Consider the following 27,982-nt stretch of genomic DNA (forward strand, 5'->3'; position numbering starts at 1 on the left):
GATGAAGGAAATGTTGCTCAATCTACAACATGAATGTGAACGCTATCCCCAAAAACTGATATCACGTCTAGCCTAGTCAATAACCCACAACTGGTCAATGTGATTGTGTATGGGTAAATTTGGGCATAAAATAATTTAATACTAAATAAAAATGATTGGTCTTAATGTTTTCTTCACACATCATTTTCTTTACCACAAGATGTCAACAAAGCACGTTTGTGTAATTTTTATTCAACCACAACACACACTTTTATCTCTGTACACAAACATTTGAGGCCCAGGAAATAGTGTTAAATATAATAGAAATAACTATATTCGTCACTGTATTTATTTTTCCAGTACAAAAATATTCACTTTTCAGTGTCATTCAGTTCACTCTGTGAACATGAAGTTCTCCTGAAAATTATTTTAAAAATATCACAGTAAAAAAACAAAAATAGTAAGCATTATCTAAACAGATGAGAGAAATGGTGTCACAACTTGATACAAGATAATACACTGTAATCAGACAGTCATATTGCTGTTTCCAAGACATGCTCTTTTTTGTACAGCTACTGTAAGAATGATTTAAACTAACACTTCAATGAGCATTTCAGCTTTCAAGTATGTTAAACTTTGATTTGTAATTTATATTTGACTTTTTGTGCCGTTTTATTCACGGAATATATTAGTTAATTGGAATCAATATATGCCATTAGACACATTTTCTTGTAAATAACAGGTCATCAACTTTGGACGGTACTGGTCATGAATGGTCCCTGCTTTGCCCATTACGGTGGCCCAAGGGGTGGGAGTGCCAAGCAGAGAGCAGCCAATGGTGCCACCAAGTGCAAACTGGTACAGACAGACAATGAAAAGAATAAGGATGTGTGTACCAGGTTGGGCTCTATTCAATCCGTATTGCTGAAATTCAGGGTTACAGTGTGAATTAAATTGAAAGACAATGTTCCTGTGTTAGCGGAGACTGCATTCACAGTAAATGCTGCATGTATCGGCGCAATCGTAAATGACCTTTACATTTATAGCGTGCAATATGTAACACTTCAGGAATAGTGGTTGAGCTTGCTATATTCAGAAAGGCTCCTCATATGGGTGCTGTAGCAGGGAGTCAGACAACAGGGGCTCAGGCTCAGTGTAGACCACACTGGCCGGGCGTGGGACATTGGCATGGAGAGACGTAGTGCAATAGCCATTGGGCAACTTTCTGTGAGAGGGGCAGTCATACTGGGCTTGGATTATTGTGGTCCTTGTCCCTGTAGAAACCATAGGCAGTACATGTTTGTTGTTGTGTAGTGTCCCCTGTGGAGTTGCCAGATTGGGATCTGGGGGCTGGTCACTGAATGGGGTGGCATACTCGGGCTCCAGGGGCAGGGGCTCAGTGTGCTCTAGGAGCTTTCCAGGGGTATCATAGTGGTTGAAAGTGAAGGGGACGGTGTAGCCCTCCTCCACTGTGGGCCGGAAGGTGGAGCCAAGCTTCTGCCCCCAAGCCATCACATCTGGCTCTGCATAGTCTGGGCAAGCAGAAACACAACAAACATGAATGTGTCATAGAGCTCACATACTACTTCTAGTTCTATGAAGCACCAGAAACCCATACAGTGGCAAGAAAAATGATATGAACCCTTTGGAATTACCTGGATTATTGCTTAAATTGGTCATACAATTTGATCTTATATTAATCTAAGTCACAACAATAGACAAACACAGTCTTCTTAAACTAATAACTCAAACAATTCTAAGTTTTCATGTATTTTTTGAACACACTGTGTAAACGTTCACAGTGCAGGGTGGAAAAAGTATGTGAACCCTTGGATTTAATAACTGGTTGACCCTCCTTTGGCAGCAATAACCTCAACCAAACGTTTTCTGTAGTTGCGGATCAGACCTGCACAACGGTCAGGAGGAATTTTGGACCATTCCTCTTAACAAAACTGTTTCAATTCAGCAATATTCTTGGGATATCTGGTGTGAACCGCTCTCCTGAGGTCATGCCACAGCATCTCAAATCGGGTTGAGTTCAGGACTGACTGGGCCACTCCAGAAGGCGTATTTTCTTCTGTTCAAGCCATTCTGTTGATGATTTACTTCTGTCTTTTGGGTTGTTTGGGTTGTTGTCCTGTTGCATCACCCAACTTCTTTTGATAGCCTTACATTTTCCTGCAAAAAGTCTTGATAAACTTGGGAATGAATTTTTCCGTCAATGATAGCAAGCTGTCCAGGCCCTGAGGCAGCAAAGCAGACCCAAACCACTATGCTCCCGTCACCATAATTTACAGTTGGGATAAGGTTTTGATGTTGGTGTGTTGTGCCTTTTTTTCTTCACACATAGTGTTGTTTGTTCCTTCCAAACAACTCAACATTAGTTTAATCTCTCCACAGAATATTTTGCCAGTAGCGCTGTGGAACATCCAGGTGCTCTTTTCCGAACTTCAGACAGCAGTGGCTTCTTCTGTGGTGTCCTCCCATGAACACCATTCTTGTTTAGTGTTTTATGTATCGTAGACTCGTCAACAGAGATGTTAGCAGTTTCCAGAGAATTCTTTAAGTCTTAAACAGACACTCAAGGATTCTTCTTAACCTCATTGAGCATTCTGCTCCGTGTTTTTGCAGTCATCTTTGCAGGACGGCCACTCCTAGGGAGAGTAGCAACAGTGCTGAACTTTCTCCATTTATAGACCATTTGGCTTACTGTGGACTGATGAACATCAAGGCTTTTAGATATACTTTTGTAACCCTTTCCAGCTTTATGCAATTCAACAATTCTTAATCTTAGGTTTTCTGATATGTCTTTTGTTCGAGGCATGGTTCACATCAGGCAATGCTTTTGTGAATAGCAAACTCACATTCTGTGAGTGTTTTATATAGGGCAGGGCAACTCTAACCAACATTTCCAATCTCGTCTCATTGACTGGACTCCAGGTTAGTTGACTCCTGACTCTAATTAGTGTTTGGAGAAGTCATTAGCCTAGGGGTTCACATACATTTTCCAACCTACACTGTGAATTTATAAATGATGTATTCAATATAGACAAGAAAAATACATTCATGTGTGTTATTAGTTGAAGCACACTGTGTTTGTCTATTGTTGTGACTTAGATGAAGGTCAGATCAAATTTTATGACCAATTTATGCAGAAATCCAGGTAATTCCAAAGGGTTCACATCATTTTTCTTGCCACTGTAGCTGAAGTACAGTTTAAATGTAACATCCTTAATTTCAGAAAGGGTAACAGGGGTTAAGGACTTGTCATGACAACATACCCCAGTACTGTACAAGCAGGGGCTTGGGCTCCCAAGTGTTGCTGTGGTCTAAGGCACTGCATCTCAGTGCTAGAGGTGTCTCTACAGACACCCTGGTTCGAATCCAGGCTGTATCACAACCGGCCGTGATTGGGAGTCCCATAGGGTGGCGCACAATTGGCCCAGCGAAGTCCGGGTTTGACCGGTGAAGGCCGTCATTGTAAATAAGAATTTGTTCTTAACTGACTTGCCTAGATTAAATGTTTTTCACAGTACTGGGGGTATGTTGTCATGACAGTAGGGCTCATAAAAATACATAAAAATTAAAGTGTTGCTCTGTACTCCCTCCAGCCATGTCTTGAAAGTGCCTCCCTCATACTCAGTAGGGCTCATATCATGGGCATTGTTGAGCCCCTACAAGAGCTCTGTGGCCAAAAACAATGGCCGATCTCTAGGGACAGGGATGAGGGCTGACAGGGGAGGCCTCAGACCCTATCCCTCACCCAACCTCTGAGGGGGAGCTATTTTAATTAGAGATGCCTATAATTGTCTTAGCAACTGACCCTCTGTTCTGTTTATCACTGGCCTTCTCAGTGTAGTGCCCCTTCATCTGTGGGAGGGAGGGGGAGGCTGTGCTTCCCTGGCATGAATGCCTTTTATCCAGCTCCAATTAAAGGGTCTCTTTCAGAGCGGGCTCCGCAGACCAAAGAAAGGAATGTTTATACTGCAATTGGGAGACGGACTAAGTGAAGGGGAAGAATGGGCAGCCCATGGAGAAAGCTGTTTGCTTGTCAAGCCTGGTCTGAGCGCTGCAAACTGGCCAGCCAAGTCAGGATGTGTGTGTGTGTGTGAGAGCGAGAGAGAGCGAGAGTACTTTGGATGAGGTTGGACTGAAAGATGGTGATGGACTCAGAGTCACAGATGGCTGGAGGGAGGGAGTTCCAGAGCCTAGGAGCAGCCCTGGGGAAGGCCCTGTCACCAAAGCTCTGGAGCTTGGACCTGGGGATGTTAAGGTGGCCTGCTGTGGTGGAACGGAGTGAGCATGTAGGTTGGTGCGGCAGGTAGCCTAGTGGTTAGAAGCGAGCCAGCAACCGGAGCGTTGCCAATTCGAATCCTAGAGGGCATTGCCTGCCGTTGTGCCCTTGAGCAAGGCACTTACCCCCCACAACGACAGCTCACCGGGCACCCAGTGTGGCAGCCCCCTGTACTTCTCTAAAACCTGTTTAGGTATGTGTGTCTTTCGGAGGGGTTGGGTTAAAAGCGGAAGTAAAATTTTGGTTGGACCTTGCGTGCAATTGATCAATAAAGTGATCTAAATCTTAATCTGACAGGTGAGAAGGTGAGAAGGTCTGAGAGGTAAGGGGCAAGGTGGTGGTGGAGGGCTTTGTATGTCAGAAGGAGGGTTTTGTAATCAGTGTGTTGGGAGACAGGGAGTCATTGAAGCTGATGGAGGACAGGGGTGATGTGCTGCCAGAACTTAGTGTGGGTGAGAAGGGCTGCAGCGTTTTGAACAATTTGGAGCTTAAGGAGGGAGCTTGAGTTAAAGCCGGAGAGTAGTGAGTTGCAATAGTCAAGACGGGAGGAGATTAATGCATGTATGAGGGTTTCAGTGGCAGGAAGGGAGAGGGAGGACTTGACTTCGGCAATGTTGCAGGGGGAAGAGTGTGGAGTCCAGGATGAAGTCAGTAGTGGAGTTGCCAGCTTTGGTGAGGGTGGATTTGGTGCCTGTCAAGAGGAGTTCCGTTTTATCACTGTTGAACTTGAGGAAGTTTTGTTGCATCCATGTTTTTATTGCAGAGGCAGGATTCAATGTGGGTCAGAGGCTGGTTGTGGAAGGATTTGGTGCCGAGGTAGATCTGGGTGGCGTCGGCATAGCAGTGGAAGTCAAGGTTGAAGTGACGGAGGATCTGACCAAGGTGGAGGATGTAGATAATGAAGAGTAAGGGGCCCAGCACAGAGCCCTGGAGGACACCCTGTGTAACTTCAGCTGAGTCTGAGTTGTGGCCATTGAGGGTCTGGTTTGTGAGGTATGATTGTAGCCATGACTGCGGTGCCCTCAACACCCAGACCCTGAAGCCTGGTGAGGAGGATCTGATGGCTCACTGTCAAAAGCGGCACTTAGATTGAGAAGAATCAGGATGTTGAGGGCACCAGCATCAGCAGAGGTGAGGAGGTCATTGATAACTTTGAGTGCAGTTTCAGTACTACAGCGGTGAGGGAAACTAGACTGGAAGGGCTCGATTAGCAGGTGGGTTTGGAATTGGGAGGCAGAAGTCCATTCCAGAGTCTTGGCAAGGAAGGGAATCAGGGTATAAGATTCACTTTTTGGTCCACCAGCCACTGTGGCAGGTAGATTAAAAAAAATGTATCAGCCAATCAGATTTTTTACCAGCCAAAATATTTTTTGTTGTTGCTAAAATTACACCAACAAAACACAAAAAAAACAGATGAGCATGCTTTGCATTGTTTCTAAAACAATAAATGTATTACTAGTAAAAACTAATGTGGTATATTGTTAAATTTAATTTCTTGTGACCCAAGTCTTTTAAGCAAATATCACAAATTAGACAAAAATGTTCACCTGCCCCTTTAAGGGGCAGAGGTTATATGGTAGGGCACCTCCAGTCATATTTGTGCCTGTGAGATTGAGTCTGGCTAGTTGAAGCGTTGTCTTCTCTTCCCTAACAGTTGAAACTCAAACATAGAAAAACAAAGAGTTGGAGGGGGTTAACAGCTTTGATGTTGCGGAAGGAGAGGAGGCTTTTGTCAATGTTGTGGGGTGTGTATGAGAGAAGAGAGAAATTAAGAATATTGTGGTCAAACGTTGGGAATTGAGAAGGGTTAATATGAGTTAGGTTGAGGCTAACATAGCAGACAAGATCAAGTATCCCTTGATGTGAGTGGGAAAATTGTTGAGTAATATTGAAACAGTCCAGAACTGCAATGAGATGAATCCACGTGAATATTCATTGGCCTAGCAATAGTAAGCGGGGGGAGATGGGCATGTGTAGTCCTAGCCTGTTGCCCTGGCAGGCTAGCCTGGTCCTGGATCTGTTTGTGTTGTATAGCCTAGGAGTTGGCAAAACAGTACAAACAGACATGGAACCAGGCTAGTCTTGACATGCCTCTCTCATTTCAGGATTATGACTGCTATGTCTCTGGCTCTTGGTTTACTGTTAATACATCTGGCAAATAGCCAACTATATCTGACAACTGCATGTCTTTCTATTTTTTATTTGATTTAACCTTTATTTAAGCAGGGAGTCATGCTGAGACCACTCACTTTCGCAGATGAGCCTTCAACGAACACATCAATAAACAACCATTACACTATACATATACACACACATCAATTACACAATACATTAAAAGCAAAACACAACACGAAAAGCAAAACACAAAACACGAAAAGCAAAACACAATCACATGCATCAAAAACATTCTTCAGTAAAAAGGCCCTCTAAAATTTAAGGACTTTTGAAGATCATTCCACAAGCAAAAAACTAAAAGCAGATATATCTAACTCGGTGGAGAATGAAGGAATCTTCAGGGTTGGCCATCCGAGTCTGGGTCTGGTAACTTATAGATCTGAAGGTCTATAACGGGTTAAGGTATGGCGGAAATTTATGCAAGAGGGACATATGGAGAAAAAGATTGTGATACAAGATTGTGTACTGAACCTATTGCCCGGAATAAATCACAATGTGCTATGATAAACTGCATCCAAAGGCTTCAATACAATGGCAACTGCCATAGTCAATAACCGGAATGAATGTTGACTGAATTATTTGTTTTCTGCTACAGTTGAAGTTGGAAGTTTACATACACTTAGGTTGGAGTCATTAAAACTCATTTTTCAACCACTCCACAGATTTCTTGCTAACAAACTATAGTTTTGGCAAGTCGATTAGGACATCTACTTTGTACATGACACAAGTAATTTTTCCAACAATTGTTTACAGACAGATTATTTCACTTATAGATCACTGTATCACAATTCCAGTGGGTCAGAAGTTTACATACACTAAGTTGACTGTGCCTTTAAAGCTTGGAAAATTCCAGAAAATGATGTCATGGCTTTAGAAGTTTCTGATAGGCTAATTGACATCATTTGAGTCAATTGGAGGTGCACCTGTGGATGTCTTTCAAGGCCTATCTTCAAACTCAGTGCCGCTTTGCTTGACATCATGGGAAAATCAAAAGAAATCAGCCATGACCTCAGAAAAAAAATTGTGGACCTTCACAAGTCTGATTCATCCTTGGGAACAATTTTCAAATGCCTGAAGGTACCACGTTTATCTGTACAAACAATAGTATGCAAGTCTAAACACCATGGGACCATGCAGCCGTCATACCGCTCAGGAAGGAGACGCGTTCTGTCTCCTAGAGATGAACGTACTTTGGTGCAAAAAGTGCAAATCAATCCCAGAACAACAGCAAAGGACTTTGTGAAGATGCTGGAGGAAACAGTTACAAAAGTTTCTATATCCAGAGTAAAACGAGTCCTATATCAACATAAACTGAAAGGCCGCTCAGCAAGGAAGAAGCCACTGCTCCAAAACCGCCATAAAAAAGCCAGACTATGGTTTGCAACTGCACATGGGGACAAAGATTGAAACAAAAAAAGGACTGTTTGAACATAACATCGAGGCAAGCCGAAGAACACCATCCCAAACTTGAAGGACGGGGGTGGCAGCATCATGTTGTGGGGGTTCTTTATACAGGAGGGACTGGTGCACTTCACAAAATAGATGTCATCATGAGAGGGGAAAATTATGTGAATATATATATATTTTTTATTTTACCTTTACTAGGCAAGTCAGTTAAGAACAAATTCTTATTTTCAATGACGGCCTAGGAACAGTGGGTTAACTGCCTGTTCAGGGGCAGAACGACAGATTTGTACCTTGTCAGCTCGGGGGTTTGAACTTGCAACCTTCCAGTTACTAGTCCAACGTTCTAACCACTAGGCTACCCTGCCGCCCCCTGAAGCAACATCTCAAGACATCAGTTAAAGCTTGGTCGTAAATGGGTCTTCCAAATGAACAAGCATACTTTCAAAGTTGTGGCAAAATGGCTTAAGGACGACAAAGTCAATGTATTGGAGTGGCCATCACAAAGTCCTGACCTCAATCCTATAGAATATTTGTGGGCAGAACTCAAAAAGCGTGTGCGAGCAAGGAGGCCTACAAACCTGACTCAGTTACACCAGCTCTGTCAGGAGGAATGGGCCAAAATTCACCCAACTTTGTGGGATGCTTTATAAATGAGGATACCAGCAACGAGGGCACCATCCAAAGTACTTATGCATCAGATACATTTTTACTTGATTTGGAAAAATAACATATACTTGGTTTTACCGGCATTAAGTTCCAATTTCAGTTCAACAAAGGCTTTCTGCAGGACAGTAAAGGCCGATTGAAGATTCACTAGAAGTTGACGGAACATCCATTCATTCCAACTAGAGGCTGGGAGAAGGTTAGGCAGTCAACTGGCTGACCAGGATCAATTAAACCACCATTTTGTTCAAATAAAAAGCCTGCCGAAATAAAATGCCGATTGAAAGCATCACTTCTCATTTTTCTCAGTAATGATGCCAGAGTCTGACAACTTGCTTCGGCAGGGAAAGAGAGGAATTTCCACGCTTCAGTCCATTAACTGTTTTCCAAAATGTTTACAAATCACCAACAAAGTCTGAGATAAAACTTAGAAATTACCTAGATTTCGCTTTCTTGATTGAGGAATTGCATCTATTTCTCAATTGCCTTGAAAATATACCTATCAGCTACAGTCAGTTTTTCTAGTCTTGGCCCCCGGATTTATCATCATAGCAAGATCAGAAAGTTCTATAGATAACCAAGGATTTGTTATATTTTTTACTCTAAGGCATTTAAAGGAAGAGTGTTTGTCTGCCAGAGAGATAAAATAGATAGATAGAACAATTCTAGAACTTATTCAGGGTCAGGCATGCAGCTGATAGAGGAAAGGTCAGAGTAATACATATCATGAAGAAAAGCTTAAGGGTTTATACCCAGCCTCACTGGCATGCTCATTTGAAAAGGCTGGGTTGTTTGTACATTCTTACCATTGAGAGGAGGGTTGGGTAAAGCATCATGGACACTCCGCTCTAGAGGGTAGGAGATAAGCTCAGAGTCAGAGCAGGGGAGGCTCTTCTCCTGGAAACTCTGAGAGGCTGCTGGACAGACAAAAACACTTTCAGAGAGGTCCTGGAAGAGTAGTAAGGCTAAAACAGTGAGCAATGCGCAAGAATACCTTTGGGTACGGAAAACATTTTCATGTGTGCAGCTTTTTTCCTAAAAAAGACAAGACAACAAATCAAATTAAATCGAACTACACCATAATGATTTATCATAACATTGCCAAAATGTGTCAGAATAACACTGGAAAGTATGTGGACACTTGTGTTATCTGGGCGTTTGTTGGCAGCTAAGGACCAGATTCTCAGATCCGCGCTAGCCGACATCCGCATAGCGGTGTCGGAGATGGCAGCGGTGTCGGAGGTGAATTTAACACAAGTCGGATGGGTGTGGCTTTGTAACAATGACCACACTAGCAGCCGCTCACCGCTTTGACAGCTCTAACGCAGTTACACCTCCGACAGCTATTGAGCTATTGCCGGTTAACACTTGATCCGATTGAAACTGATTCAAATATCAAGCATTGGGAGGATAGCCAGTGAGTGGGTGTTGGACTGCTAACTACATATGGTATAGTGTTACAATACCTTCTATTCCACCAGACTCCAGCCAACAGACAACTGACACACAGGATCAGTCCGAGAACCACGCCCACCGCAACTATCACTGGCTGATTGGAGCCTGCAGGGCACAGGAGGAGTCATTAGCATTCTAGGCTGAAGGGTCAGCACAACAAACAATCACTGCTGAAGAAAGGCCAGCTTTAAACTATCATTTAGCTATGTGCTTTATATCAATGTGAAGGAAGTCCAGTGTCAAGCAAATAAGCAATCTAACTTCAAAATCGATACTGTCGTACAACCATTTTTACAGCTGTTATAAAAGGCATGGTGGCCCCAAGGCTTATTCCGATCAATCAAGTACAAATTAAATTCCTCAAACTGCTGCAGTTCAAATTGAAAAACATAAAGTACTTTAAAAAACCCTAGAGTCAATGCCTGCATCCGTGTGTAAATCTAATTGCCACAATACAAAAATCCCTATCAAAATCCATCTGTTTAGGCTAGATGTCGGCCTTCCGCATCTGCGATGGAAGTTGGCAGAACTACAGCATTGCTTGTCAGACCAGGAGACATCCCAAAAATTGGTCTTGTCATGATAATGTCTGTTTGGGCTACAAACGAATATGTGGAAAGATGACTTACGATGGTGTTCTCCATTTTGCTCTACGACCCCCACAAGCTTCACGAGACTCGTCGGAAGTCGGTACTACTGATCTGCATATTGCCTTGAATTGCCTCTGTTTTGCCATGTATGAATACGTTATTCAATGCGTTTTTATGGGCTCATAGCAGCAGGGCCAAATTAAATTTTAATCAAATAATCACATTTATATTTTTTATACCTAATCTCCTAAAATTCAAACTCAAATAGAAAAATGGTCCCTGAAAGGATTAGACTTTTAGGGGTTTGAACACATTAGGTACATACTCAGGCTTGAGTCCTTTATGATAACAGGGCCCTCTGTGGGGACTGGATTGAGATGAGGTGTTGTGCTAACATCAACTTTTAAGGATGGAGATCCTATAGAGAGAGTTGGAGGATATGATATGAATGGCATCCAGCATACAAGCTACATTCGCTCTTGCTGATGCCACAATTGCAATTTACCATACAATATAATGGAGAGTTTATTCTAGTGGCACAGCTGCTAAGAGCATGTAGTATTCACATCTTCTAGACGGTTTTTATCTGGAATGTATGGTTGAGCCTTACCCCCAGCGGAGCGAGGCCTGGGGTGGATCTTGGGGAGAGGACAGCCCAGGACCTGGACGTGTGCCGAGGCCCTACCTTGCCAGCTCTGGGGCTGCAGCCGGAGGTACCGGACTACCACCGGAGGAAACAGGCTATTGAGAACCCTCAGATGACCATCAGAGTGGGCTTCAAACACCTACAGGCCAAGAAGAGTGACATTAACTAAGCTAGTTCTCTTAGATGACTAACAGCACTTCCCTGTTCTACGGCCTCCCAGTCTCTGTTTGCTCAGCGCAGCTAGGAAAACTTAGCACAGATAGGAAATTGATCAGTACATGTCGAAGAAAACATTGCAGGCAGCGTACCTTTTTCTCTCTGCTGAGAGCAGATTTGTAGACTTTCCAGTTGTGGCGGTCTTTGCTAAAAAGGAGAACGTAAGATTCGATGTAGAAGTCAGCCGATCCCCTTGTTATTATTCCTGGGAAAACACAGCGTGTCTTTTTCAACACTCCAGACCACATTCATAATAGGCTACACACGGATTGTTTGGCAAATCTAACTAGAAGTTAGCCTATCAACATCACGGCTGGAACTGGATTTTTTTTTCATCCAATGAATAGAGTTTTGAAATCAGCAAAATAGCATTTTGAGTTCAATGAAAAAAACAGCGGTTTCTATCTTCATATTTTCATTTTAATAACAACTCAACGCTAATTATAGTGGATGTAGTAAATTAGACTCCTATTTTGGCCATGAGGGGAGAAGAACATCACCTCAAACTTTCACTGACCTGTGACACTACTCTTGTCTGTAAGCTCTAGCTCCAGCCAGGGCTCCCGGTCACTACCGTCCGATGCCCAGGGTAGTAACTGTCCCTCTGCATCCATGTTCTTAGGGGACCATAATACAAGCTGCCCCAGTCTGTTCACTTCTCTCCAGATGGAAGATGCATTGAAACCAGACACAGTCAGTTCATCATTACACTCTGTTGGAGAGGAGAGGCAAGAAAAGAGTTGAAGTGACAGGAACAGGGCCAGCTCTAGCTTTTTCGGGGCCCTAAGCATCTTGCGGAAAAACATTTTACTTGCATCCCTTTTGACAGTGGAGAGAAAAATGTATGTTTTAAAGTTCATTTCCTGCAATTCTAGACATTTTACTAAGGGAGGGAGAAAAAAATGTTGCAGTTTTAAAGCACATTCCTGCAATTCTTTGTATGACTTAATCCATGTTAATATGATATCCGAGTGAGAATGACCAACAAAATCAATGGTGCGTGTCTGGTCGGATTTCGGACATGATTACTACAAGTTTAGTTAGCTGGCTAGACTTACTGCCAAATGAAAACATTGTTAGTTGACATGGCTAATTGAGTGACTGATTGATAAAACAAAATAAAAACTGCAGATGCACAGCCACATTTCAAAATTGCACCTGGTGGCCCTAAGCGACCGCTTATGTCGCTTATAACTGGAACCGGCCCTGCAGAGGAAGATAACTTGCAATAATGACTTGAACAGCTAATTTAGTCTGGCATTATATCTCCGCTTACCTTTGGTGAAGACCAGCTTCTTTTCAGACAGTGATCCCCTGTCAAAACAACAATGTTCATGAATGGCATCCCTGCATACCAGAAGCAAGAGCGGATCCATATACAGTAAGTGGCCCACATTTCAGCTACCCAATAACACCTACAGAGGTCCTGGAGTGCTGATTAGATTACATTACATGAAACAGATTATATGAAATGTTACCTTTCTGAATACAGCAAATATTAACACAGTGTGTCATCATGAATAATGAATACGCATCCCTTTCTCCCAAACCAATATGATGTGGATAGAAACATACATCTTGGACAGAATGCCGTTGGCAAAGCTGGACTCATAAAGCGTGAGGCTCCTCCCACGGGTCACAGTGATCCGTCCTCCTAGGTTGTCTGACACCACCCCGGCATGGATCGCAGCTTTGCACAAGACTGACGTCTGAGTGGGGTGGGGGAATGTGTGTGTGTGTGTTTGTGAGAGAGATTGAGGGAGAGAATAAGAGAAAGAGAACAAATAGTTTCAATAAACTATTGCAGCTCTCCACTGTTTAGCCTTCCTCGTGTGGCCCAGTACAACCGATGTCATTATCACAAGGCTGAGTTGATGAGGAAGTGAAACTGGAGCTGAGGCAGTATACTCACATCTCTGTAACCCTGCTCAGAGTGACCACATATGTCCCCCGTCACGTCCTTACACCCAGCAGGACAGTACACACTGGAGAAGAGGAGTCACAGAGGTCCACCATTTCACACACAGTTTCTCTATAGCCATATGTAAAAAAATTCCTCAACGAGCCTGTAAAGACAAAATGTAGTTCACAGCAAAAACACTGAGAAGTGACTACTGAAATAGCCAGAGTTGTCCACTTACCTAAACTGCTGAGATATAAAATGTGTTCCTCTCTGTCGACACGAAATGAGACCTGGTATTGAAATCAAATAGAATATGGGTTTGTAAACAAACAAAACAAAAAACATCTGTCCACTCTCAGGATAATTCTAAGGAACTTCGCAATAGACGGGTGAGTAAACACAAACAGACAGGCACACACATACATGCACATATACAGACGCACATACACTATACACACGCATGTACAGGGGACTTGTGATTGTTACTGTAGATGTGACTAAGTATTTTGTCATCTGTGACTTAACTCACAGAGCAGAGAGAATGCCTCTGTGTTAACGTGACAGAGTGCAATTTGTGGCACTGGCTCCAGACATAGCTGCATTTCATAAACAACTGAGTAAATAACAGGAAACAGGGATATACAAACCACTTTAGCACGAATTGGAGAAACAAAAATCTTTAAACGCACACTATTTGTGGCTGTAAATTGGGTAAAGGGTCATTTTATGACCCCCCAAAAAATCAATGCACACATCGCTAATTGTCACACTGGTATAAATGAGTCGGGAGACAGGCGCAGGAATGAGTAATCATTTTTTAAATTAAGCCCCAAATTACGGCGTGCAGTGTAAAGGCACGGTGACGAAGACCAAACAAACACGTCACAAAAACACAGGGCTGAAACCCCCCAAAAAGAGCGAGGAGTACCTTGAATAAATAACTAGCGCACAATGATTATCATACGGGATGAGACCCGCAATCCACAAGGGCACGAAAGCCCAAAACACACAGCACAGGTACTCACACACACTAACAGACATAGTAACAATAATCGACAGCACCATGGTGAACAAAGGGCACATATATACAAATACAATCAGTGAGAATAGGGGCCAGGTGTGCGCAATGAAAGTTCCAGAGGGATCCGTGACACTAATTCTACTATCAATGAGGCAACAATGTCAAGTCAAAACATCTCCTTCTTTTGGGAATGATTTTCACAAGTATGTGGTACATTTTTACAATTTGAAGCACAAAATTCAAAACAGATAATCAAAAAGGCTCATGTTTCAAAACTCTAAGCACATGTTCAATTGACTGAGTACAACAGACACATTCACAAAGTCACTTGTTTACTGCACCAAATCACTCATTTAGTTTGGACACATATTCAATCTAAGTATTGTATCTGCTTTTCAAAATGCAATATTCAGTTCACATTTGATATGATTTTCTTGTAATTTGTTGACAATACAATACAGCAGCGACTCTTCCTGGGGTCCTGCAAAATTAAGGTAGTTCTACAATTTTAAAAACATTACAATACATTCACAACAGATTTAACAACACATTAAGTCTGTGCCCTCAGGCCACTACTCTACTACCATATATCTACAACACAAAATCCATGTGTACATGTGTGTATAGTTGTATGGTATCATGTATCTGTATGCATGTGTCTGTGTCTGTGTTTGTGTCACTTCACAGTCCTCGCTATTCCATAAGTTGTATTTTTATTTGTTAAAAAAAATATATATTTTTACTGCTTGCATGAGTTATTTGATGTGGAATAGAGTTCCATGTAGTGATGGCTCTATGTAGTACTGTACGCCTCCCATAGTCTGTTCTGGACTGTGAAGAGACCTCTGGTGGCATGCCTTGTGGGGTATGCATGGGTGTCCGAGCTGTGTGCCAGTAGTTCAAACAGACAGCTTGGTGCATTCAAAAAATACTCACAAATACTAGTAGTGATGAAGTGAATCTCTCCTCCACTTTGAACCAGGAAAGATTAACATGCATATTATTACTGTTAGCTCTCGTACATTCAAGGGCCAGACGTGCTGCCTTGTTCTGAGCTAATTGCAATTTGTCCATGTGCGACAAAACTAGGGCCTGTAGGACCTGCCATGTTGATAGTGCTATTAAGAAGGAACAGCAGCACTTTATTATAGACAGACTTCTCCCCATTTTAGCTGCCGTTGTATCAATATGTTTTGACCATGACAGTCGACTTGCTCAATTTCCACATTATTCATTAGAAGAGTTGAGGTTTAGGGAGTGTCAGGCAACCACAGTGAGGCAATGCAGTTTCTGCTCCTGGAGTCTCCTCATGTACCCATGGTTTTGAGGTTTTAATGGCTCCAGAGGAACAATCCCCTAATCGACTGGGCTACGTCTTCCATCATGGGTTGGAGCCCATTTTGCCATGCACATTGTCTGAAGTCGGCACAGCCTGCCCCAGGACATCTTCCTGCGGGCTTGGGTAAAGCCTTGGATCTCTCCGCCATTCCCGCAGAGTACCAGGACTTACGGGAGGTTTTCAACTCTGGCCGCTCCACATCTCTTCCTCCACATTGGCCCTACGACTGGGCAATCGACCTTCTCCCCGGCCCTGCACCGCCTCGGGGGAGACTTTATTCCCTGTCGTGTCCGGAGACCAACGCGAGGGAGGGGTACAATGAGGACTCTTTCGCAGCAGGGATTATGTGTCCCTCTGTCCCCCCCCCCCCCCCCCCCCCCCCCAGCGCAGAGTTCTTCTTTGTGGAGAAGAAGGACAAGACCGTGTATCGACTACCGGGGCCTTAATGACATTATGGTTAAAAACTGTTACCCGCTACCACTCATCTCCTCAGCTTTCGAGACTTTCCAGGGAGTGGTCATCTTCTCCAAGTTGGACCTTCCAAACACCTACCATTAGGTTTGGTTACGGGAAGGAGACGAGTGGAAGACAGCCTTTAACAAGACTGGTGGGCACTACTAGTACCTGGTGATAACATTCGGACTGACCAACGCTCCCACAGTGTTCCAGGCCCTTGTCAATGATGTGCTCCGTGACATGTTGAACCGATTTGTGTTTGTCTACCTCGAGGATATCCTAATTTATTCCCGGTCAGCTCAAGAGCATGTCCTCAATGTCCGACAGGTCATCCAGCGTCTCCTGGAGAACCAGCTTTTCGTGAAGGCGGAGAAATGTGAGTTCCATTGCTCCACCATATCCTTCCAAGGATACGTCATCACTGCAGAGAATATTCAGATGGACCCTGACAAGGTGAGAGGGGTGGTGGATTGGCCTCAACCCACATCCAGAGTGCAGCTGCAACATTTCCTGGGGTTTGCTAATTTCTATCGTCGTTTCATCTGGTGTTACAGCACCCTTGCTTCCCCGCTCTCTGCACTCACCTCTCCCAAGTTTCCATTCTCATGGTCTCCAGCAGCTGACTGGGCGTTCTCAGACCTTCAGCACGTCTTCCGTAATCCATGGACTTCCCATCGCCATGGTCAAGACCACCGGACCCCTGCTCCCCGCTACCGTCTTGGGCAGAGGGTATGGCGTTCTACTCGGGATCTGCCCCTCCGGGTGGAGTCCCGCAAACTTTCCCCTCGTTTTATCGGCCCTTTCCCCGTCTCTAAGGTCCTTATCCCATCTGCTGTTGGCCTGCTGTTGCCCCGCACCCTCTGTATACATCCAACTTTCCATGTATCTAGAATTAAACCCCTGTCTCATAGCCCTTTGTCTCCTGTTCCATCAATACAACACACATACGAACATTGGCGTACAAATTGTGTAAACATGTGTAAACATGTGTGCATACATTAAACTGACTTCATGCCTGTGACTCCATCAACTCTAATGCTGGACTTGAATGCAACTGGGTATGAAATTACAGCATGTTTCCAGTCTCTTTGACACCTCAGTAATGACTGTTTGTGCCTTTCAACTTGCTTAGCAGCACTTTGGGGGTTACCAGTGATGTAGGTGACGAGCAGAAAAACAACAATTATGATCACAGTGGGTGCTCTTCAGCACTGTTGTTAACATCAATGAGGTAGGGCCACTGTAAAAAAAAAAAATACAACTTAACCAATTGCTTAATCAGCGTTTTTCTGAGTTGAGTGGCCTTCAAATGGACAAGAATTTGAGCTAAGGTGTTCACATTTGTACACTCAACAAACTCTGCTCAAAGTGAGTGAATTTGAAAAGGCTTGTTGAGTAAAATTACAAATTCATGTTAACCCTTGGAAGGCAACACTGTATGTTGGTTCAGCTATATACCCAAATGTTGAGTATGCTGAGCAATGTTGAGCAAACTCACAATCCTATTGCAGCGTGACAATTGTATGTCCAATCAACTTTATTTTTTTTACAGTGTGGGTCATTGCTTTCACTGAGAAAGTTCCACCGCAGAGCTACTGTGCCCATGTGGGAAAATAAAATATTATCATCAACATTCTGTGTGTAATGTGATTGTATGATGAATTAATTAAATTAGATGAAGCATTTCCATATGTAGCACATATACAAAGGTAGCTATAGAAAGTAAACGTGTGAGCAGTGTGTGATGATTTGGGCCATACCTGAGTGTTGGTCTGTGGTGTAGGAGAACAGGAACCCTCGGCCTGAGTGATGGGGGCCAGAGTAGAATACTATTGTCACCTCATTGCTGTTTACAGTCACATTTTTCTCTGAGTCTTCAAGCTGTCCACACAGGGGGCCTGTGGATGACAGACAGACAGGCATGCATGTAAGAACCCATACGCCACACACACACACACACACACACACACACACACACACACACACACACACACACACACACACACACACACACACACACACACACACACACACACACACACACACACACATCAGCACAAACATGACCAAGCTGGAGGCCTAGAGGCAGGGCAGTCTGGCTTTACACACTATGCTAGTGTGTGGTCTCCTAGTCATGTTTGTGTAGTACTGCAGACCATCCATGCTTGTGTGAACAGATGACATGAAGTGAGCTCCAGAACAGCATGAGGTTGCCCCTGTGGAATCCGCTAATAAAAACAATATAATAAGCAGGGTAACTGAATAGTTACAGCCTCTGGAATTGTCATCTAATATCTAGGAATGGCATCATACCCTTGTGCCCACAAGGTATGGCTGGATTCACCGTAGTGGTGTAGAATCGGCAGAGATGCATTGGCAGTGACATTGTGTTTATGTGCTCTCTGCAGTCTACACTGCATGGCTTTTACTAGTAGCAAAGATAGGTTTTGAATGAACTACTTAACAGAAGAGACAGATCAAGTGGTCCATCAGAAGTGGGTGGATTTGTCTTAATGACAAGCATTAATTCAGTCGGTCAGAACTTGAGTGAGAATTCAAAATGTCACTATAAAATAGTTTGTCAATAGCATGTACAGTAAATCCCTTGTAAAAGTAGAGACAACATAGCCAGCCAGGTCTGCGGCCCTGTGTGCACTGGAGAGTCTTACCCAGGCTGGGAGCTCCGTTGTTGGGTGTGATGGTGAGGGAGCCATTCCTGCAGCCCGGACTCCTTTCCACGTCAAAGTCCCCAAAGAGGAGGTGCAGTGTACGTCCCTTCGGAACTCGCAGTCTCCACTTACACCAGGAATCAACAGGGTAGGTCCACGGGTAGTTCTGAGAGGCCAGGGTGCCACTCTCTGTGGCCATCACAGTGTGCCCGCAGCCATTGCCTGAAATATGAAGACAACCAAACGTACAGTTATAACAGTTATTGTACTTGTACATAATACATCTGTCATATATGAAATGGTTTGGTGGCTAATTCCAGGCAAATTATATATCCTAACACTGTATATGGTAATGTTGCTTTGGCATCCAGGGTAAATCCACAGTAATGTCAAATTTCCACACAAGTACGATAATGGCTATTTCCAGGAAATCCTTGGCCGCATGGTGTGTAGGTGTGAGAAGTGAATGAATGCATGACTAGCAGTGTAGGCAGTACGGCGGGGCAGCTGTGGCTTGTTAGCAGAGGGGACGGCCAAGTTCCCCACTGTTTAGTCACAGTACATAACAGGGACTTTCATTAATGATGTTAATACGGTAAGGACACTATTTAGAGCTCTGTTAATTATAGGGCTCCTTTCCCAGACAAAGTGAGTAATAGGAGTCTCCAGGGAGGGAGCACTGAGTGTGCGCAGTAGAGCAGGAGATGTTTACACTCCTGAGATCATAACCGCAAAATGTCCTAAAACAACCAGCTGCTGAAGCAGTCCTCCTCAACACTGTTGGACACTGCTTACAGTAAAACAAGATTGAAGGCCCTATGCGATCAAAACTAAGTGGAAAATACTATTATTCAAAGGCAATGAGAAAGTGTGTTTGATTGTGTCATTTGTGTCATTTGAATCCAAAACTGCAATCATAACTCTTTAACGGGTTAACATGTTTGATTGAACAATACCCTCTGTTTAGCACTCCTTACAGGGGCTAATCCTTAATACTACAGAGTGTTGAGCAAACTCATCATCCTTCCACTCTGTTTCTATTTCATTTTAATCAATGTTTTCCTGCTAGTTCTCTGTCGTACCTCTTCTTATTGCCCTATTCTTACATTTTTCCTATTTATTTTTCATTTGTATTTTATTTAACCTTTATTTAACTAGGCAAGTCGGTTCAGAATAAAATCTTATTCACAATGATGGCCTACCACAAAGCAGAAGGCCTACTGCGGGGATGGGGGCTTGGATTAAAAATACAAATAAAATACAAATATAGGACAAAACACACATCACAACAAGAGAGGCAACACAACACTGCATAAAGAGAGACCTAAAGACAACAACACAGCATGGTCTACCTCTGTGGCTATGACTAACTATTTTTTGTAACGGAAAGAACTCAAATATTTAGCTAGACACATTCTTAATGTGACTGTTCGGATGAGTCAGTGCATTAGGTCATAGAGGTAAGTGCTGTGGGGTTGGCTGGCTGGCTTAAAGTTGTACCGTGGTCAAACCAAGGACACCCACGCTTCCAGGGTAGACAGAAAGAAGCGCAGTTCTCCCTTGGGTTTAAAATTAAGTTTGCGTGAAGAGTTGGTGGTCTCTGTTACTTTCCACTCACAAGTCACATACATGTCACATACACGTCACACTGGTTAGCCTTTCCTGTCCGGCTAAGAGACTCTTCCAATCATAGTACATAACATTCTATCTTTCTTTCTTTCTCCTCTCTCTTGCTTTCTTTATTTCTCTCTCTCTCTCTCTCTCTCTCTCTCTCTCTCTCTCTCTCTCTCTCTCTCTCTCTCTCACGTCTCTCCCCCTTTCTCTAACTATCTCCCATAACTTCTCACCGCTACCGCCCCATTTCCTGTCCCTTAGGATTCACTGGAAATGCCAGCGCGACAAACTGTAGCTGTGGGCAACAGAGCGTGGATCTGTGTCACCATCAAGTCTGCTTGGGAGCAGTATTCCTTGTATTCTGGGGACGTTTTTGGGTTGGCAGGCCGAGCTTCCCCCCTACACTCCTCCCCTCTCACCCTGTCTTTGACCTGGCCTGTCTCATGAAGGTCTTGTCTAGTGGGGCTCTCTCTCTCTCTTTCCTCAGTGCTGGGGATCAACCTAAGCTTTAACTCATGCATGATAGCTGTTGGTTGTTCCATGGAGTGAATAGTCTACACCCTGGCATTCCTGCTACTGGCCCATACGTGCGTCCTGCTTTTAGGTCTCTCTTGACAGACTGGGCTTTCCGACTGTCTCAGACATATAATCAAACGTTTAGATTATGATGGATATCCTTCTGAAAACCCTCACCTTCAGGGGCAGAAAAACCAAAAGTAATAACACAAGTTTTTAGAACACCTACTCATTCAAGGGTTTTCCTTTATTTTGACAAATTCCTACATTGTAGAATAATAGTGAAGACATCAAAACTATGACGTAACACATATGGAATCATGTAGTAACCAAAAAAGTGTTTTATATTTGAGATTCTTCAAATAGCCACCCTTTGCCTTGATGAGCTTGACCAGCTTCACCTGGAATGCTTTTCCAACAGTCTTGAAGGAGTTCCCACATATGCTGAGCACTTGTTGGCTGCTTTTCCTTCACTCTGCGGTCCGACTCATTCCAAACCATCTAAATTTGGTTGAGGTTGGGTGATTGTGGAGGCCAGGTCATCTGATGCATTACTCCATCACTCTCCTTATTGGTAGAATAGCCCTTACACAGCCTGGAGGTGTGTTGGTTCATTATCCTGTTGAAAAACAAAGCCCACTAAGCCCAAACCAGATGGCATATCGCAGCAGAATGCTGTGGTAGCCATGCTGGTTAAGTGTGCCTTGAATTGTAAATAAATCACAGACAGTATCCCCAGCAAAGCTCCTCCTGCTTTACAGTGGGAAATAAACATGCAGAGATCATCCGTTCACCATCTCATCCGTCTCACAGACACGGCGGTTGGAACCAAAAATCTACAATTTGGACTCCAGACCAAAGGACAAATTACCACCGATCTAATGTCCATTGCTCGTTTCTTGGCCCATGCAAGTCTCTTCTTCTTTTTGGTGTACTTTAGTAGTGGTTTCTTTGCAGTAATTCGACCATGAAAGGCCTGATTCACACAGTCTCCTCTGAACAGTTGATATTGAGATGTGTCTGTTACTTGAACTCCGTGAAGCCCTTATTTGGGCTGCAATCTCTGAGGCTGGTAACTCTAATGTAATAATCCTCTACAGCAAGAGGTAACTCTGGGTCTTCCATTCCTGTGGCGGTCCTCATGAGAACCAGTTTCATCAAATCGCTTGATGGTTTTTGCGACTGCACTTGAAGAAACTTTCAAAGTTCTTGAAATTTTCCTTATTGACTGACAATCATATTTTAAAATAAAGATGGACTGCTGTTCTCTTTACTTATTTGAGCTGTTCTTACCATAATATGGACTTGGTCTTTTACCAAATAGGGATATCTTCTGTTTACCCCCCTACCATGTCACAACACAACTGATTGTCTCAAACGCATTAAGAAAGAAATTCCACCAATTAACTTTTAAGAAGGCACACCTGTTAATTGAAATGCACCAGCTTCATGACGACCTCATGAAGCTGGTGGAGATAATGACAAGAGTGTCCAAAGCTGTCACCAAGGCAAAGGGTGGCTATTTGAAGAATCTCGAATACAAAATATATATTGATTTGTTGGACACTTTTTTGGTTACTACATGATTCCATACAGTTGAAGTTGGAAGTTAACATAAACCTTAGCCAAATACAGTGGGGAGAACAAGTATTTGATACACTGACGATTTTGCAGGTTTTCCTACTTACAAAGCATGTAGAGATCTGTAATTTTTATCATAGGTACACTTCAACTGTGAGAGACTGAATCAAAAAAAAAATCCAGAAAATCACATTGTATGATTTTTAAGTGATTAATTTGCATTTTAATGCATGACATAAGTATTTGATCACCTACCAAACAGTAACAATTCCGTCTCTCACAGACCTGTTCGTTTTTCTTTAAGAAGCCCTCCTATTCTCCACTCATTACCTGTATTAACTGCACCTGTTTGAATTCGTTACCTGTATAAAAGACACCTGTCCACACACTCAATCAAACAGATTCCAACCTCTCTAGAATGGCCAAGACCAGAGAGCTGTGTCAGGACATCAGGGATAAAATTGTAGACCTGCACAAGGCTGGGATGGGCTACAGGACAATAGGCAAGCAGCTTGGTGAGAAGGCAACAACTGTTGGCGCAATTATAAGAAAATGGAAGAAGTTCAAGATGACGGTCAATCACCCTCGGTCTGGGGCTCCATGCAAGATCTCACCTCGTAGGGCATCAATGATCATGAGGAAGGTGAGGGATCAGCCCAGAACTATACGGCAGGACCTGGTCAATGACCTGAAGAGAGCTGGGACCACAGTCTCAAAGAAAACCATTAGTAACACACTACGCCGTCATGGATTAAAATCCTGCAAGGTCCCCCTGCTCAAGTCAGCGCATGTCCAGGCCCGTCTGAAGTTTGCCCATGACCATCTGGATGATCCAGAGGAGGAATGGGAGAAGGTCATGTGGTCTGATGAGACAAAAATATAGCTTTTTGGTCTAAATTCCACTCGCCATGTTTGGAGGAAGAAGAAGGATTGAGTACAACCCCAAGAACACCATCCTAACCGTGAAGCATGGAGGTGGAAACATCATTCTTTGGGGATGCTTTTCTGCAAAGGGGACAGGACGACTGCACCATATTGAGGGGAGGATGGATGGGGCCATGTATCGCGAGATCTTGGCAAACAACCTCCTTCCCTCAGTAAGAGCATTGAAGATGGGTCGAGGCTGGGTCTTCCAGCATGACAACGACCCGAAACACACAGCCAGGGCAACTAAGGAGTGGCTCCGTAAGAAGCATCTCAAGGTCCTAGAGTGGCCTAGCCAGTCTCCAGACGTGAACCCAATAGAAAATCTTTGGAGGGAGCTGAAAGTCCGTATTACCCAGCGACAGCCCCGAAACCTGAAGGATCTGGAGGTCTGTATGGAGGAGTGGGCCAAAATCCATGCTGCAATGTGTGCAAACCTGGTCAAGAACTACAGGAAACGAATGATCTCTGTAATTGCAAACAAAGGTTTCTGTACCAAATATTAAGTTCTGCTTTTCTGATGTATCAAATACTTATGTCATGCAATAAAATGCAAATTAATTACTTAAAAATCATACAATGTGATTTTCTGGATTTTTGTTTTAGATTCCGTCTCTCACAGTTGAAGTGTACCTATGATAAAAATGACATGCTTTGTAAGTAGAAATTGGCAGTGTATCAAATACTTGTTCTCCCCACTGTACATTTTAACTCGGTTTTTCACAATTCCTGACATTTAATCCTAGTAAAAATTCCCTGTCTTAGGTCAGTTAGGATCACCACTTTATTTTAAGAATGTGAAATGCCAGAATAATAGTAGAGAGAATGATTTATTTCAGCTTTTATTTTTTTTCATCACATTCCCAGTGGGTCAGAAGTTTACATACACTCAATTAGTATTTGGTAGCATTGCCTTTAAATTGTTTAACTTGGGGCAAACGTTTCAGGTAGCCTTCCACAAGCTTCCCACAATACGTTGGGTGAATTTTGGCCCATTCCTCCTGACAGAGCTGGTGTAACTGAGTCAGGTTTTTAAGGCCTATTTGCACGCTTTTCAGTGCTGCAAACACAAATTTTCTATAGGCTGGAGGTCAGGGCTTTGTGGTCAGGGCTTTGTGATGGCCACTCCAATACCTTGACTTTGTTGTCCTTAAGCCATTTTGCCACAACTTTAGAAATATGCTTTGGGTCATTGTCCATTTGGAAGACTCGTTTGCAACCAAGCTTTAACTTTCTGACTGATAACTTGAGATGTTGCTTCAATTTAGCCACATAATTTTCCATCCTCATAATGCCATCTATTTTGTGAAGTGCACCAGTCCCTCCTGCAGCAAAGCACTCCCACAACATGATGCTGCCAGCCCCGTGCTTCACGTTTGGGATGGTGTTCTTCAGCTTGCAAGCATCCCCCTTTTTCCTCCAAACATAACAATGGTCATTATGGCCAGACAATTCTATTTTTGTTTCTTCCGACCAGAGGACATTTCTCCAAAAAGTACAACCTTTGTCGTATGGTCCCATGGGACCACGACCTTTGGCGTGGTCCCATGGTGTTAATTCTTGCATGCTATTTTTTGTACAGATGAACGTGAAACCTTCAGGCCTTTGGAAATTGCTCCCAAGGATGAACCAGACTTTTGAAGTTCTACAATTGTTTTTCTGAGGTCTTGGCTGATTTCTTTTGATTTTCCCATGATGTCAAGCAAAGCGGCACTGAGTTTGACGGTAGGCCTTGAAAGACATCCACAAATACACCTCCAATTGACTCAAATTATGTCAATTAGCCTATCAGAAGCTTCTAATGCCATGACATAATTTTCTGGAATTTTCCAAGCTGTTTAAAGGCACAGTCAAATTAGTGTATGTAAACTTCTGACCCACTGGAATGGTGATACAGTGAATTGTAAGTGAAATAATCTGTCTGTAAACAATTGTTGGAAAAATGACTTGTGTCATACACAAAGTGGATGTCCTAACCGACTTGCCAAAACTATAGTTTGTTAACAAGAAATTTGTGGAGTGGTTGAAAAGCGAGTTTTAATGACTCCAACCTAAGTGTATGTAAACTTCCGACTTCAATTGTATGTGTTATTCCATAGTTTTGATGTCTTCACTATCATTCTACAATGTAGAAAATTGTAAAAAAAAAAGAAAGAAAAACCCTTGAATGAGTAGCTGTTCTAAAACATTTGACCGGTAGTGTAGTAATAACTGGACAGATGATAGGGAATTGTAGTCAATCATCAGCTCTGTATTGGACCAAAATGTATTGACATCTTTGGGGGATTTGCAGGCAGGCCCTCACAGGTCTGCACTATGAGACAGGATGTTTAGCTGTGTAATCTGTCACTACACAATACTGCTGTGTCAATCAGAGCATGACAACACACACTGAGTTATTCATTGACCAGGAGAGGATTGATATGTTTTTTTCTTGTACATGTGTCTCTTGCTTCTCTCTGGTGCCAAAGTGATTCAGAGGAAGTAATGTACCATGAATTGGTCATCTTCCTCTGTGTCTATACTAAATCCCCAGCAGCAAAACAAAATGTGTCAAGAGAGCCCAGATCTGCGTGGACATTCACAGTAAGTTTCCATATATGTGTGATTCATGTTGACCCCTGCCTGATTGTGAAATACCATGTCAACACAAGGGGTACACTCTTCATGCATGTCTTCCTGCAAATCTTCTTGTGGGGAATAGTGGGGGGAAAAAATATGTATATATGTTTTGTCACATACACCAGGTGCAATTAAATATGTTGTTTTATAGGGTCAGCCGCAGTAGTACAGTGCCCCTGGAGCAAATTATAGTTATGTTCCTTGCTCAAGGGCACATCGACAGATTTTTCACCTTGTCGGCTTGGGTATTCAAACCAGCGAGCTTTCGGGGACTGGCCCTGGACCACATAGGTAAACACAGATGAGAGTTCACTATCTGCAATGGAATGCCACCATGACATCACAGATGACCTTTGAACTATCGGGATTGTTTGCTCCAGACAGTCCCAAAGATATTTGTGGCTTTGGTTTGATCCACCCCATGTGTTGGAAGAGAGTTATTCACAGGAGCACTGAGCCTTATATTCATTTAAACCCTATCAAAGCTAGTGTTGTCGACTACTTGCATGCACCCCTTTAGCTGAAGTCAACTGTATGTGTGACAGGGTTTTTGCATAAAATATTTACTCTTGGAAATTACTTGAAAGGATGCTCAGCAATGGAAAGGATGCTCAGTTTGTCGTAAATACTTGGAATGACTAACACAAGCAGAACAGCTCCAAACGAGGATGTGTACACACACCTCACCGTTGCCAATAAGAGTGAGTTACCAAAGAAGGGCAGTGTACCTTTAACTTACCAAGACAACAGCTACCTTGTTTATGAGGACTTTTATAAGAAACCTGAATTAAACTCATGCATCAGGGTATGAGGGGTGGCAGGGTAGCCTAGTGGTTAGAGCGTTGGACTAGTAACCGCAAGGTTAACCCCGGAGCTGACAAGGTTCAAATCTGTTGTTCTGCCCCTGAACAGGCCATCATTGAAAATAAGAATTTGTTCTTAACTGACATGCCTAGTTAAATAAAGGTAAAAAAAACATCTGATTGATCAATAATCTATGATATATACCTTCTGAACTGGACTCTATTTATGTCACCAATAGCCACTTTAGAAAATGTCAAACGGTTTCAAATGTGGACAACAACAAAAAATTATTAGAAATTGATGACAATATCAATAAAGTAAGCACCACACAACATTAAAATGACATGAAGATAATCTGTGAATATGTTCACATGTAGGCTATTCATGTCGATTAAACTCAGTTTACAGTACCAACTAAATTCGACAACTTTTATTATATAAACATAATAGCCTACAATTTATAGAGTTATTCCATAATTATCCAGTCAAGGCTCAGAGTAATTATCTCAATAAAAATATCGTAAGCGATTTATAAAAAAGATAGCTAGTCTAATGTCTTTGGTTGTCTATTGCACTACATATATTATACTATTCTGTACATTGACGAGGACATACACAAGGGAATAAATAGCTTACCCTCCTGTCCGTTGACAATTATAAACACGAAACTAAAGACGATCCAAAAACTGCCCAAATAATTCACAGCATCTCTAATCTGTCCAGGTTTCAAGAACATGATTTCCGCGGATAAATGCAAGGAGTAAACCCTCAAACCCCGGGATAACACTACTCAGTTCACTTCTGCAGAAATTACTAAATTACGAGGCATTGAATATTTACGATTGGGCACAGGGAGACGAACTGAGATCTCATTGGCTTCCAGATGTGTCAATTAAATCACTTCAAGAATCGCTTTCCCAAATAAGGGGGTCTTGCTAGATGTGGACCCATAAATGCTGATCTAAGGTCAGTATAACTTGTTATTTCATGTCGACGAGGGGAATACGCTGGTCCTAGACCCGTGCTTAGTGACAACCACCCCCTAAAACTTGAAATGACTTGAGTTGTGCAAAATGCATTAGAGCAGGTGAGCATACATTCCTTATAT

At 42.9% G+C, this 27,982-nt stretch overlaps 1 protein-coding gene across 7 annotated transcripts; it reads right to left on the bottom strand.

The window, feature by feature from the left end:
- Positions 1 to 211: 211 nt before the first annotated feature.
- On the bottom strand, positions 212 to 27,672 carry si:dkey-34d22.1 (discoidin, CUB and LCCL domain-containing protein 1). 7 transcript variants are annotated; one of them, XM_021596611.2, is made up of 15 exons: positions 27,511 to 27,672; positions 18,814 to 19,035; positions 17,905 to 18,042; positions 13,567 to 13,618; positions 13,338 to 13,410; positions 13,001 to 13,134; positions 12,702 to 12,739; positions 11,943 to 12,137; positions 11,518 to 11,630; positions 11,174 to 11,348; positions 10,889 to 10,981; positions 9,985 to 10,078; positions 9,513 to 9,553; positions 9,325 to 9,432; positions 212 to 1,511 (listed from the first exon to the last, which is right to left on the bottom strand). In XM_021596611.2, the coding sequence occupies exons 1-15, from the start codon at positions 27,608 to 27,610 to the stop codon at positions 1,072 to 1,074; spliced, it is 2,016 nt and encodes a 671-aa protein (XP_021452286.1). In that variant the 5' UTR covers positions 27,611 to 27,672; the 3' UTR covers positions 212 to 1,071. The 7 variants fall into 7 exon arrangements, with proteins under 7 accessions (XP_021452286.1, XP_021452285.1, XP_021452292.1 ...); XM_021596610.2 differs by having other exon boundaries at positions 9,325 to 9,435; XM_036973942.1 differs by lacking the exon at positions 212 to 1,511 and adding an exon at positions 6,468 to 6,835.
- Between the last annotated feature and the right edge of the window lie 310 nt (positions 27,673 to 27,982).

This window comes from Oncorhynchus mykiss, chromosome 3, assembly GCF_013265735.2.
Source record: "Oncorhynchus mykiss isolate Arlee chromosome 3, USDA_OmykA_1.1, whole genome shotgun sequence".
NCBI lineage: Eukaryota > Metazoa > Chordata > Actinopteri > Salmoniformes > Salmonidae > Oncorhynchus > Oncorhynchus mykiss.